Here is a 13,820-nt window from a genome sequence, read left to right on the forward strand (position 1 = left end):
GTAAGAGGCATGGATGATGTCACACCTAATGGAAGAGTGAACTCGACAATGACAATGCTACGTGCCAACCAAAAATACAGCTTTCTAACTTTAAGCTTGCATGGTTCCCTCCGAATACATCTAGTGTAACTCAGCCAATGGGCCAGGGCGACATGGTTTTAAGATTAATTACAGAAAAATGACAATGTCATCATTGCTTGCAGATATGGAATCAGCGGCCCCTGTCACCGAACTGACTAAGTCTGTCTCTGTGTTCGATGCTGCAATTTGGACTGCAGAATCAGTGAAAGGGTTGTCACCAAACATGGTACGTCAATGCTTTCACAAATCCAAGTTTGTCTCACACCGTGACGAAGAAACTATAATAAATTAAAATACTGATGTGCTACAACAAACTCTTGATCAGTATAATTATGGTAATGTCAGTGAAGAAGATTATGTGGCCATTGATCTAGAAGGTGAGACAGAGGTGGCATTAGAAAGCATCGAACATCAAAGAATTCGTCACCCATCACCTCCAAGAAAAGAAAACAGATATTGATGGCAATGATGATGAGAACGAAGACGATGAAGATGATGGTTTATGTAACGTGAAGTCCTACCGATATGCCTATCAACTGTGAAGGATATTCAGTCTTTTTTGCCAGCGAAAAATGAGGTGGAATTGTTCAACATTATTTGCTGTGCCTGCATTTTAATTGAGCACTGTGCTACCAGGATAGTTGTGTCTAGCATACAATTCTTGATTACTTGAAGAAGTGACAGTACTTTACAGTATTACTACTGGTGCTATTTTGGTAATGTGTGTTAAATAAGCATGTGATTAGTGTCATTATTGAATCTACTCCTGCACAAAATCATATACAGTGAAACCTTGTTAATGCGTTTCTCTTTAATACGTTTTCCTGCTTAGCGCGTCGTAAATTCGAAGTCCCGATTCTCATCATATTACAAATCTATATAAAAATACCTCACTAATTGCATCACGAATTTTCACTATTACCGCTTAGTACAATCATGTTTGTTCTAACCCTAAAAATGTTACTGTATTTGTCATCGCTTGTGAAAGAAAAGTGATTTCCAACTCGGGTAAGAGCCGTCACCACATTTGCGTGATTACGGGAAACGGCCTTTCTGAATTTCACAGGATAAGTTGCACTTTCGGGGAGCAAGCTGTTAGCTTCAGGAATGTTCAGTTTTGCTTGTCGGTTAGCAGCGAGATTGCTGAATAGTAGAGTGAGCCTATTTGTGGTCATATTTCACATTCCATTCAGTAGGTTGAATTTTATTTTGTGTTGAGTGCTACAGTGAAGTGTAGCGAATATTTGTTCCGTGATACGGTAGCCTATATCTAGAGTAGAAACATGATCATATGAAACTGGCTAGCGTGGTGCAGATTTGTCTTGTGATAGGCTAGTTATGGATACGGAAAATGTTATGAAATTCCTTAAAAATGAAGACAAAAAATTAAAATCTCTCAGAAAATGGGACTGCTGTAAGCACGCAGAGGTCGTGAATGTTAAAACTTGCACCTTCGAGTTTTGCTTCGATCTCTCAAGTTGGTCGAAGATTTGTTTGATTCAAAATGGCGGCCAAAGTTATTCCTGGCAGTTGCACATAATCGAGTGTAACCTCCAATTCATTGTCTAAGAGTGCGACCAGAAAGTAATGTTTAATAACCCACTGCTCCAAAATAAAAGACGTTTACTAACATTTGTTTTAGAAAGAGTGTGATCTGCAATAATACTTCAATACTTTTCTTGGACCCTGTGCACATGTTTTCATATTTGTTGTCTTTAGTCTGGTGTTTTTCACACCTTTCAGTGTACTTAAAATGCCCACCGGAAAAGATTTTCATATTTGTTCTCTTGTGTTTTTTTAACTTTTAATACTTTCCTTTCATCTTTAGACAAGGAAAAAGAAACGTACTAATGAATATACGAATAAAAACTATCCAATCAGAATATAGAAATGCTACATATGATTTTTTCTGACATGAGGGTCGTGTATCCCAGGTACAGGGAAAACTATGCGCCTATCTACCATTTTCTTTTTTTGTCCCCTGCAGAAATGTCTTAACGAGGTTTCATTGTAAATCTACTGTTCAATTATCTAGCAGAGGTATGTACTTATGATTTTTATTTTATTTTTTAACCACACCTTAATGAACCAGAATCCTGCATATAGCAGAAAATGTTTCTGGTCTCTTAGGTTTCCACTGAGGACAGGTTTTACTATATTATTAATAAGCAGGAAAATGTTTGCTTTGTATTTTGTTGTATAAAACTGATATATCTGTAACTTTACCGTGTATTTACTAAAGATGACAGGATCACACTTCACACTGGCAAGGCGTGCTCGTCTTTTATCCATCCCCTTCATTAGCTAAGAACAAACAATAAATGTATTTAATTATTTTATTCAAGGTATAACACCAGTCCTGTTCAACCATTAGGCTGAGAATTTGTCTCACCAAATCCTGTGATTGAGGTTTGGCAGGAGTATGAGCATTGGTCCAATTCCAATTCCTCTTAAGATGCCTGCAAGGAAAATAAACCAAGAGTTAATACCCAAAAATAAAATAACTTCACTCAATTCTGCACATCACACATTCAAAGTTTAAAGGTACAAGAGGAATGCCACAATATGAAACATTTTTGGTCCTTCAAGTGTCATTATTATAAATTTTGTTAAACGCAATACTGATTGTTTCTAACTTTGAACCTTAACTCATCACCTTCGTAAAAGGACCAACACTTCACATATAACTGGTCAATTATTTTACTGGACTGTAAAAAGCTAATTATGTTTGCACACTTTACAATGTACAAATTAACAAAGCACATTCCATCCCTGTAGGGCAAGGGCCTCCTACCATCTGGTAGGGGCAGCTCGGCAGAACTCATTGGGTAAGCAAGTCCCTGTGAGTTTGTTTCTCCTACTGTGGTAGGTTCCAAGCTATTAACATAAAGTAGAAGTCCGCTATAGCGAGTACGGCATATAACGAGAACTCCGTTATAGCGACGACTTTTTTCTGTCCCTTCAAAATTCCTATATTAAACTGTGTATCGTCCTTCGATTACAGCGAGAACCCTATCACTGGCTCATCCGTTATTACAACCGATTACGCGCACGCGATTTTTTTCCATTTCCTATATTTATGCACCCCAGCGATGATATTGCATGCGATCGATTACCTTCGGCATCGTCTCCTCGCTATGTGCACTAGCGATTTCTCTCATCGACATTCGAAGGCGATGTCGGAGTCGATTAGTAATACCCATCCGCAGCTGTTCTGTAAAGAAAATTTGAAATGAAAGAGAACATATTTTCGTAATAAATGCGTAAATAACGTGTTCGATAACGGTTGTTAACTCGTTAAAAATTAAGGCTGACTAAACGACCGCTTAATTTTGAGGCTACCGGGCGAGTTGGCCATGCGCGTAGAGGCGCGCGGCTGTGAGCTTGCATCTGGGAGATAGTAGGTTCGAATCCCACTATCGGCAGCCCTGAAGATGGTTTTCCGTGGTTTCCCATTTTCACACCAGGCAAATGCTGGGGCTGTACCTTAATTAAGGCCACGGCCGCTTCCTTCCAATTCCTAGGCCTTTACCATCCCATTGTCGCCATAAGACCTATCTGTGTCGGTGCAACGTAAAGCCGCTAGCAAAAAAAAAAAAAAAAAAAAAAGAGAGGCTAAATACTGCAATTAAGTAAGAATGGGATACACCTCGAGATATGGCAGAGTGCTTAATTGATTTCAGAGGTTAGTTCATATTTTGTTGCGCCTGGTTAAATTACGGAAAGGCTATTATGAAAATTTATAGCGAAAAAGTTATAATTTCTCTACTGGCACTTGAAGTGTGTTTTCATCATGGATACGTGATGCTGTTTGAATAAGAAAACTGAAACGTTTGCAACAAAATGCGATCGATCATCTTCGGTACAGTATAGTTTTCTCACCTGGTGCATTTGCGAGCCTCTCTCTTTGACTTTCAAAGACAACGTTGGAGTTGATTAGTAACACCCATCGACTGCTGTTCTCTAAAGAAAATTCGAAATGAAAGAGGATAACAGGTATTCGTAATAAATGCGTAAATAACGTGGCCGATAGCAGTTGTTAACTCGTTAAAAATAAAGACTGAAGTAAAAGATATCTTAATTTTAATGTTATATACGGAAATTAAGGAAGAATGTGATATCGGTACACCTCAAGATATGGCAGAGTACATCACTGATTTCAGAGAATATTTCATATCTTCTCGCGTCTAGTTACGGCTATTTACTTGTATATTTTTCGCGAGGTTATTTCTCCACATGCGTTTCAAATATGTTTTCATGATAGGCTACATATACGGTTAGGTTAGGTGACGCTGTTTGAAGAAGAAAGCTGAGGCGTTTGCCACAGAAATCTCTGGAGTGATACCATATTTTTCCGAATACAAGACTTTTTTCTCTCAGAATCTCATGCGAAAACTCAAGGGTTGTTGCATTCGCGGCCTAACAGTACGTTAATGGATACCACTGGCAACTACCACGGTAACCACGCTGCTTCTTTTCACACGCGCACAGAACTCGTTAACAATAAACGACCGCCTCTTTACTACACATCGCTAGCCGCGACAACCGGTTGTGCAGTGCCTGTGTGTTTTCTCAAATCTGCAGAATGGCATCAAAACATGCGACCCTTCAAATTCGTGGAAAAGCCATGGCTACTCAGTGGCAGAGTCATAACGTGTCTATTGTACTTGACGCTTAGTAAAATTAAGGTTTATAGACAGCAGGAAAATTTTCGTGATGGATAGTCGTATTGTAAAGATACGTGGAAAAGCTATTGCCGGCAAATTTCCAACGGGTTCTAGTCGACATTATGATGCCAATTTTAAGTTAATGTTTATTAAACACTCGGAAATGTGGAACAATTGTGCAGCCGCAAGAAAATATGGCATAGGCCTAACTAAAGCCAATATTTGGCGTTAGCATGAAGACAAAGAGCTAAAAAAATGCGTAATGTACAAAAAAAACATTCAGTGGTCCGCAACAAGGACGCTTTAAAGAAGTCGAAGATAAAATTGTAAGGTATGTGAATGAAAAACTCAAGGGCGGAATGGCCATACCGTGGCGCAATAAACTCGTTCGTTGACTTTCAACGTTCACGATTAGGCCTATACATCGCTAGCCGCTGAATTTGGCCGAACTCGACAAGCGAGAAGTGCGTGTAGCGGTAGCCGGTTATATCTGACGCTGCGTAAAAGTAACAGTTTTATAGACAGCAAGAATAATTTCCTGATGGATCGTTGTATTGTACAGATACATGGAACAGATATTGCCGGAAAATTTTCAACGAGTTCTCTTCATTATTATGATGCCAATGCTAAGTTAATGGTCCTTAAACCCGCGGAAATAAAGAATAATTGTGCAGCCACAAAAAAAAAATAATACGGCGTGACGAAAGTCAATGTTCGGCGTCTAAAAATAATCTAAAAATGCGTAGGCCTACTGTACAACAAGGCATTCATATGATTTTACAAACTTCTTTTTGAGCCTGATTTAAATTTTTTGACGGGAAAAGTGGGGTTCATCGTGGATTCGGAGAAATACGGTACTACATTTTTTTCAGAATGAAATTAAACATACACTTTCACGTAGTACCGGATTACGAAAAATAACAAACAAGCAAGCCGTAGTGTGGATATCATCTGTGGAAACACAAGTTTTGAACACACTGATTGCCATTTCATACCAATTTTAATGTGCATGAACGGTTTTCCGACTTTTATACAAAAATCAGATATAACGACAATCCGTTATAGCGAGTAAATTTTTTGCTGTTATGAATTCTCGCTATAACGGACTTCTACTGTATATTAATGATCACTAATCATCCTATGTCCTTATTCCAATAATCTCAACCCTAGGAAAGTTCTGACTATTTATCTTACGTTCACAAATTATCATTCGTCCCTATTCCAATTACTTTAAAACTGAGAATGATTCTCTTCACTTCACTCTGTCTCATGCTGTCCTTGACCAATGAACACTAGCCACTTCCCCGAATTCTTGAGACTGTCTCTGTAATGGACGTCCTTTGTTTCTTTTTCCTATCCTTGGATCCCATATTGTTGTGATGTAAGCCCACCTATCTTGATGCACCTTGGCCAGCCGATGTCGGCATGTAGAAGATCTCTGGTGACAAATTTGACGTTTGCCTGATAAAATAAACCTCAGCCATAGATCTCCCATCAGAAATCTGTTTTTCTGCCATCTAGGAGTAAAAAAGGGCTGTTAAATAGACATGCAGGCTACCTGGATGGCATCAAACATGGTACCTGAGGTCATATGATTATTATTACAAAGGGAGTTCAATATATAATGCAACACTATTTTTTTTCTTTCTATAAGCAGGTTGGTTTTATTGAGGATTCAAATACACCATGTTATTTCCCAATCGTTTTGATACAATACCCTATTTTTCAACATAATCTCCATTCAATGCTATGGCCTGTATGCCTGCATATCACTCGACTGGTCAATGTCGGAGCCAACGTCATGCTGCATCGATAACTTCCCCACCACCCACGTAGTGATTCCCGGGGAGTGCATTCTTCATTGGGCCAAACAGATGGAAGTCAGAAGGTGCAAGATCTGGGCTGCAGGGCGGACGAGGAAGAACAGTCCACTGAAGTTTTGAGAGGTCCAGTTGAATGTGCAGACTTGTGAGGTCTTGCGTTGTTGTGGAGAAGGAGAAGTTTGTTTGAATTTTTGTGGCTATGAGCGTGCTGAAGTCATTTCTTCAATTTTCTTAGAGTAGCAAAATACACTTCAGAGTTGATCGCTTCACCACGAGGGAGGACATCGAACAGAATAACCCCTTCAGAGACCCAGAAGGCCGTAGCAATTACTTTACCAGCTGAGGGTATGGTTTGGAACTTTTTCTTCATGGAAGAGTTGGTGTGGCGCCACTCAATGAACACCTGTGACACTGTTTGACAAGAAATTGTCACCTTCAGCCTCATAACGAGCAAGCAATTCCACACAGATGTTTCTTCCTTGCTTCTTATAGTCTTCCGTTAGATGTAGGGGAACCCAGCAGGAACAAAACTTTGAATACTCCAACTGATGGTTAAGTGTGTCAGCACTACCAACAGAGACATCAAGTTCAGCAGCAAGGTGTGTGACTGTAATCTATCGATCACCTCGAATGATGGTGTGCACACCTTCCAACCTTGCAGGCGTCACAGCTGTGTGCGGCCGGCCAGCACGCGAAAGATCAGACAGGTTTGCTCGACCTTGTTGTGATGATGAAACACCCCTCGCTCCACAACTCACCGAGCTTTTGTTCCACTGCCATGCCTCCGTAAACATGCTGCAAGTTCCTATAAATATACGTGATGCCCTGGCTTTCCGCCAAAAGAAACTCAGTAACTGTTCTCTGTTTGGTACCCACCTCCGTTACAGACGCCATTTTGAAGGCTAGTTATAGCACTGCCATCTATCGGAAATTAATGAAACTCTATGAGACGAAGCGGGAATATTCAATTGTTGTTGTTGTTGTTGTTGTTATTAGGTTTATGTTGAAAAATATAAAAGCTTTCATGTTCTAGTATAAATGGTTTGCTAGCTATTAATACATTGCCAGTAAATTCTTTCCTGCACTCAAAGTCAAGTAAGATGAAGTGTAATGCCTAAGTCTTTATGCAAATCTGACAGACAAGAACATATGAGAACTACTTACGAGAAGAGAGCAGAATCAAGACCAGCTGCACCCTTCCTGTCACCAGGAACGAATCCAGTATCCAGTCTGGGAGCCTCATCAGCTTGTCGAGGAGTGACTGCATGTATCATGGCTGGTTTAGTTGACAGAGCTTCTAGGACAATATCCTTCCCTTGCACGCACATTCGCCCACCTTTGATCAAGTACATGAAAACAGATTATATTTCATAACAAAACAGTTCCACGCATTTACTTTATTTTGATTTCACTGTGGGGTGTTATACATAGAGACAATGTCCCAAATTCCAAACAGTTGAAGGATTTAATTTACTACTCAATTTATAAAATATTTTGTTGCTTTAAGTCATAATATGTGACCCGTTGTGCGCAAAGGGACCCAAAGTCGGCAATGGAAATTTTAGAGCAGAGCTGCACAAAAATTTCTGGGGTGTTAAAATTGCATTTCTATGTTTTGACTTCTTGCATTACCTAAGAGTCTTCTTAACAAATTAAGTTATGCAGCAGTTTGAATCTTGCCATTCGTCATGAAAACTCTGTACAATTGGTAAGAAAAATAATGGAAGCTGTAACTGTGATTTTCTTAAAATACAGTTTTCGTAACAGCAAGAGTCAATAATTATTAATCCCTTCTGAAGTATTACACTTATAACCATGAACACTTTTTTTTTTTTTTTTTTTTTTTAATGCTCACTCAGTCTCTTGTGTAAATTTTAGAACCACAAAAATCTCAAAAATGAAAAAATCCGATTTTAGGTCCCTTTCTGTGCAATGGGTTACATATAAAGAATGATTTCATAATAATATTGTTATTTGATTTACGTCCCACTAACTACTTTTACGGTTTTCAGAGACACAGAGGTGCCGGAATTTAGTCCCGCAAGAGTTCTTTAACGTGCCAGTCATTTTTTTTTCTAGTGGCTTTACGTCACACCAACACAGATATGTCTTTTGGCGACGATGGGATAGGAAAGACCTAGGAATTGGAAGCGGCTATGGCCTTAATTAAGGTACAGCCCCAGCATTTGCCTGGTGTGAAAATGGGAAACCACAGAAAAAAATCTTCAGGGCTGCCGACAGCAGGATTCGAACCCACTATCTCCCGGATGCAAGCTCACAGCCGCGCGCCTCTAACCACATGGCCAACTCGCCCGGTACCAGTAAATCTACCGACAAGAGGCTGACGTATTTGAGCACCTTCAAATACGGTACCACCAAAATGAGCCAGGATCAAACCTGCCAAGTTGGGGTCAGAAGGCCAATGCCTTAACTGTCTGATCCACTTAGCCTGGCAAGAATTATTTCAGGTATTTTTCAGATGACAGCCCAGAAGAGAAAATAAAGGCTCTAAATAATCACTGTCTCATATTGGCACACAGAATATTTTCTACTGGGAAACTGTTGGACAATATGCATTTTCAGAAGTGGTTAAGTTTACCTGAAGCCATTCACAAAGGCAGTGTCAACCCAGTTCCCAACAAATTTAAATTTAAAAATGCTATATTGTTGCATACAGCCAAAAATAAAGCACAATCAAATAATAATTCTCATGTTAATACATAAAACAAGGATATAACAAACAAACTGTTATAGATGGCCTTCTACAAGGCGCTAGTTTTAAATGCACAGGGCGGGTGTACCTCCGGTACATAGATAATGGCCAAAGCAGGACTAAACACTAAACGAGCGATGTGAATCTTAGATGGTAGAGTTTTGTTATGTGAATGGATGAGGATAGTTTGCTTAGACGGAAAATTGGCTTTGACATGTGTAGCGTTGCTAACAGTTTGTTTTAAGAGGGTACACAATGAGATATCATCTTAGAAGAAAGAAATGAGTTCTGAACCTTCTAAGAATGGTATGCATAACAGACTGCAAAACAAAAGCCTCTGAAAACTAACACCACTGGAGTCAGAAGAGATCAAAGAATGACCAAAAGGGACTGGATGAAAAAAAAAAAAAGGGGGGGGAGAACAGGAAGAGTCTGACACAAGTACACGGAAACAATATCTGAATCCACGATTGCCCCCATCTCTCACAAGATGGGAGCCCTTTCAGGGATACAGGAGGCATTAATGAAAGTTAAGAAAAGAATAGACAGACCAAGAAGATGCTCATTAAATTCAAGATTTAATGATCATTAGAAATTATGAAGCTTCTAAGCTAAAATTCTGAGGGAATCCATCATTTTCTGCTAGATTTCATCAAGCAAGGTTGCAGCAGTACTACTTCTCATTAATTACAATGGGCCATGCCATGAGTAGTCATAATTACTCACAGTGACTAATCTCAGATCTTTTCCTCTCATTATGCATGTACTAAAGTGCTATTCTGCCCAAAAACATTGATTTAGTCATGTCTTAAGATATTTTTTTAACTACATTGTACAAATGCATAGTGGGGTGGGCATTTGACAATTACAGCAATAACATGTCCTGTTTACATGACAGAGGGCTCCACTGTCATCCAGATGTTTAAGACATATCGGTGTCAGTTGAAACATATGAATGCCTCAATTCAAAGTGTGTCCGAAAGTTTGTCGGTGCGGAGTGTAAAGTTTATCAAGTGGACCAAGGTAGGGAATAGGGGAAGCAGTTGTCATCGAATGAAGCCGCTTATGCACATACACTGCTTCAAGAAGGCAACTTGCACAGGTACTTTTCCAGAATGCCAGGGGCTGTTCAGAATATGATCTGGTATCTTTGAAAACATTTCCAGGAGACTGGAAGTGTTGCTAGGCCCCTTGGCACGGGCTACCAACGGAAAACAGCCTAAGGGCAGGGTTATTTTGTAAGCCTATAAGAATTTTGAAACTGACATGTTTCAGCAAGAGCACTAAAGGTGGACCTACAGCAGGTTTCTAGAGTACAACTTGGAGACCAAATGGTGAGAAATAGTCTTTGAGAGACAATTTAAGGTCTTGATGACCTGCTCAAGTACCTGCACTGGACAGACAACACTGTAGCAGGAAACTGCAATTTGCTATAGATTATCTGCACTGGTAGTTAAGACACTGGCATCCTGTCCTGTTCTCGGATGAATCCTGCTTCACTTTATATCATTCAGATGGTCACCTACGAGTCAGGAGAAGACATGGGAAGAGATTTCATTCGACAGCTGTACTATTTACCGCTGCTTATGAAGGTGGATCTGTTATGGTTTAGGCAAGCATAAGCCTTGACACAAAAACTTGTTTCTTGATCATTCGCAATGGATCCTTAACTGCTCGACAGTACATTGGTGAGATATTAGTGTCACATGAGGCAACTTGAAGAAAATGCCATATTCGTGCATGCTAGAGCACATGATACCAACACCGTTCAGAGATTCCAGTAAAAGCACCACGAGCAACAAATGGAGTAGTCATCCAGCCCGACTCAAATCTGACCAAACAAATTTCAGACCAACTAGAGCAACACAACCAAGAGAAAAATCCACCACTTCAAACATTACACACTCTTGAAAAAACTCTGTTTTGACACCAACTAATGAGTGGCCCATTGTCAGAAGCATAAGAAGGTGTTGCGAAGCTATTAGTCATTTGAGGGGTGACAGTAAAACTTATTAAGATGTTTAGTTACCACATAGCCATTTTGGTATGTGACCAGGGATCACTTTGTTTATGACATGATGTCATATACTGAGCGTCCAACCAATGCTTTTCATTTCAATTCTTAATTGCTGCAAAGAAGGTGGTTTCCTTTACACTGTGTGTCTGTTTTCACTTCATATATTGTGGAGGAATGAACATATAAGAAAGTGACCAAATTGCTTTTTTTGAGGAGATCAGTATACATGCATAATATGTAGTACAGCAGTAGTATTAAACCGTAACTGTTCACAAGAAACAAAACTTTAATATAGATGTAATAAAATACTGACCAACCCCACCACACACCAAAATGAAAAAAAAAAAAGACATACACATCCACACTGCCTATAAGGTAAAATAACAAAACATCTACACAAAATACAACGCATTTACTTACCCAGCCTTGTATGTAGGCAGGTGTTCCAGAGGTCATACCAATATTTGTCCACATCACCAGCGACAGAAAACTCATATGTATGTTCATCATATATTTCATCTGATATCTGATGGTAACCTGGCTTAGATGATACTGTATCCAGAAGAGTTGTTCTGCGATTTAAGTAGAAGAGGACCTACAGAACAAGGAAATATACTGGATACCATACTAATAATAATGTTAATAACAATGATGGTGATTGCAAAATTATGGCTTATATTATATTATATTGAAAAATTGGCTGCCATTGTAACTGATTATTCAAAGACATCTCTTGTATGTACGATCTATGCCAAAAGCATTTCTTCACTGATAATCTGATAGTCAGAACAATGAACAGAAATTTCAGCAAGTTCTGCCATGTACATGTTTAAAGAGTGAATGTTTAAAGCTGTACAATTAAATAATGGAACAATACCATCTACGTGCAAATAAACTATACTCATTTGCAATATATATATATTTTGTCTGCCATGCGGTAGCCATCATAGGGGGACCGAAGTGGGTACAGGCATAATACAAGGTTGAATAACAGAAAACAATAAAATATTGTACCACACCAAGCATGCATTTCAGAGTAACAATCACTTAAAGGATGCACTTAGTACAGTGTTGGACCATCCATAGGACAGACAGGCGATGGTACAGTTGGGTATAGGGGCATACAGAGGTTGGATGCTCTCCTGACGAAGATCCTGCTATGTGCAACTAATCAAACCAAACCCCATGGCACAACAGCCCTGAAGGGCCATGGCCTACCAAGCGACTGCTGCTCAGCACGAAGGCCTGCAGATTATGAGGTGTCGTGTGAACAACATGACAAATCCTCTTGGCCGTTATTCTTGGCTTTCTAGACCAGGGCTGCCATATCACCTATTAGGGCATATTTTAAAAGTATTTTGCATCTTGAGTGTAGACATCAGCTTCTGCAGGACAAGAATGGAAAATATGGCATGTACTTGAGATATCTTAAATGTTGGAAACCTGTGCATGACTCATCTCATGTTCCAGAAGTTGAGCCATGCTGGTTATCACCAGGTAGGCTGTTCGGCAGGTGGGTAGTGCGTTTAAACTTAGCAACACCAGCTCTACATCCAGCCATGGCTTTGTCTACCTCCAACCCAATTAGGCAAGCTGGCTACTGATTCCTGGAATTTCACTTAAAACAGGGCTGCCTTTTCCCCACTTCGTAAGTAGTTACATACAATTCCCTTTCATGCAAAATTAGTTAATGTCAGTCCTGCTTTGGATGTTGAAACAGACGACGATGATGATGATGATGGTGATGATGATGATGATGATCCACGAACCTACTATGGTGTTTTAGCAGGTGGAGAGGTGATACTCCGACTTGGCGCGTCCCAGGTGGCGGATAGGGGGTTCCTCACTGGCTTACCGGCGGACTTGAGTGAAATAAAATAGCTCTCGTGGACCAAACACACAACATCAAGAAATCCACTAGTGTCTGTTCTGGTATCCAGTGACTAGTGGTCTGTGTCTGCTCACCTAGTTGGTGCACCAGTGAAATATGGCTTGATCTCAACAATCAAGTCTGTAATTACCGTGATATTTATTAAAGATCACCACAACCAACTTCAATTTGAAGTAATCATGATGGAACAAAAGGAAAGAAATCCGCTACACCAGGCCCCAGTCAACGCACTGGACTTTCCTGGTCATCGGATTCTGGGGGACCAGGAACATCATGAGGAGAAGAGTCGGAGCTTCTCAAAATCTCTTCGCAAACACTACATTGGCACTCTCAATGCAAACACTCTTTTCAAACTTGGAAAACTAAAACAACTCACAGACATGCTAGAAAAATTTCACATCAAAATTCTTGCCATTCAAGAGACGTGCATCATAGATGAAAACCATTTTGACACAGAAAATTACAGGATTTACAAAGGTAAACCTGCTGTCAGAAGAGGCACACCATTATTGTTTGGTACAGGATTTGCAGTACACAAATCAGTCATGTATAACATCGTAGACTTTTATTCCATATCAGAACGTATCTCCACACTCTCCTTCAAATCAGGTAATACAGCATACAAATT

The 13,820-nt window shown here is 39.7% G+C and overlaps 1 protein-coding gene across 1 annotated transcript in view; it reads right to left on the reverse strand.

Annotated features, from left to right (window-relative positions):
- Positions 1 to 13,820, reverse strand: part of LOC136857680 (general transcription factor 3C polypeptide 1) — a 340,092-nt gene that overhangs the window by 177,194 nt on the left and 149,078 nt on the right. Inside the window, exons 16-19 of the mRNA XM_067136529.2 lie at positions 11,722 to 11,896; positions 7,736 to 7,907; positions 2,474 to 2,540; positions 2,308 to 2,385 (exon numbers count right to left, since the gene is read on the reverse strand). Coding sequence (XP_066992630.2) covers positions 2,308 to 2,385; positions 2,474 to 2,540; positions 7,736 to 7,907; positions 11,722 to 11,896 — 492 coding nt within the window. The remainder of the gene's footprint in view (positions 1 to 2,307; positions 2,386 to 2,473; positions 2,541 to 7,735; positions 7,908 to 11,721; positions 11,897 to 13,820) is intronic.

The sequence above is a fragment of the Anabrus simplex genome, chromosome 1, assembly GCF_040414725.1.
Source record: "Anabrus simplex isolate iqAnaSimp1 chromosome 1, ASM4041472v1, whole genome shotgun sequence".
Lineage (NCBI taxonomy): Eukaryota > Metazoa > Arthropoda > Insecta > Orthoptera > Tettigoniidae > Anabrus > Anabrus simplex.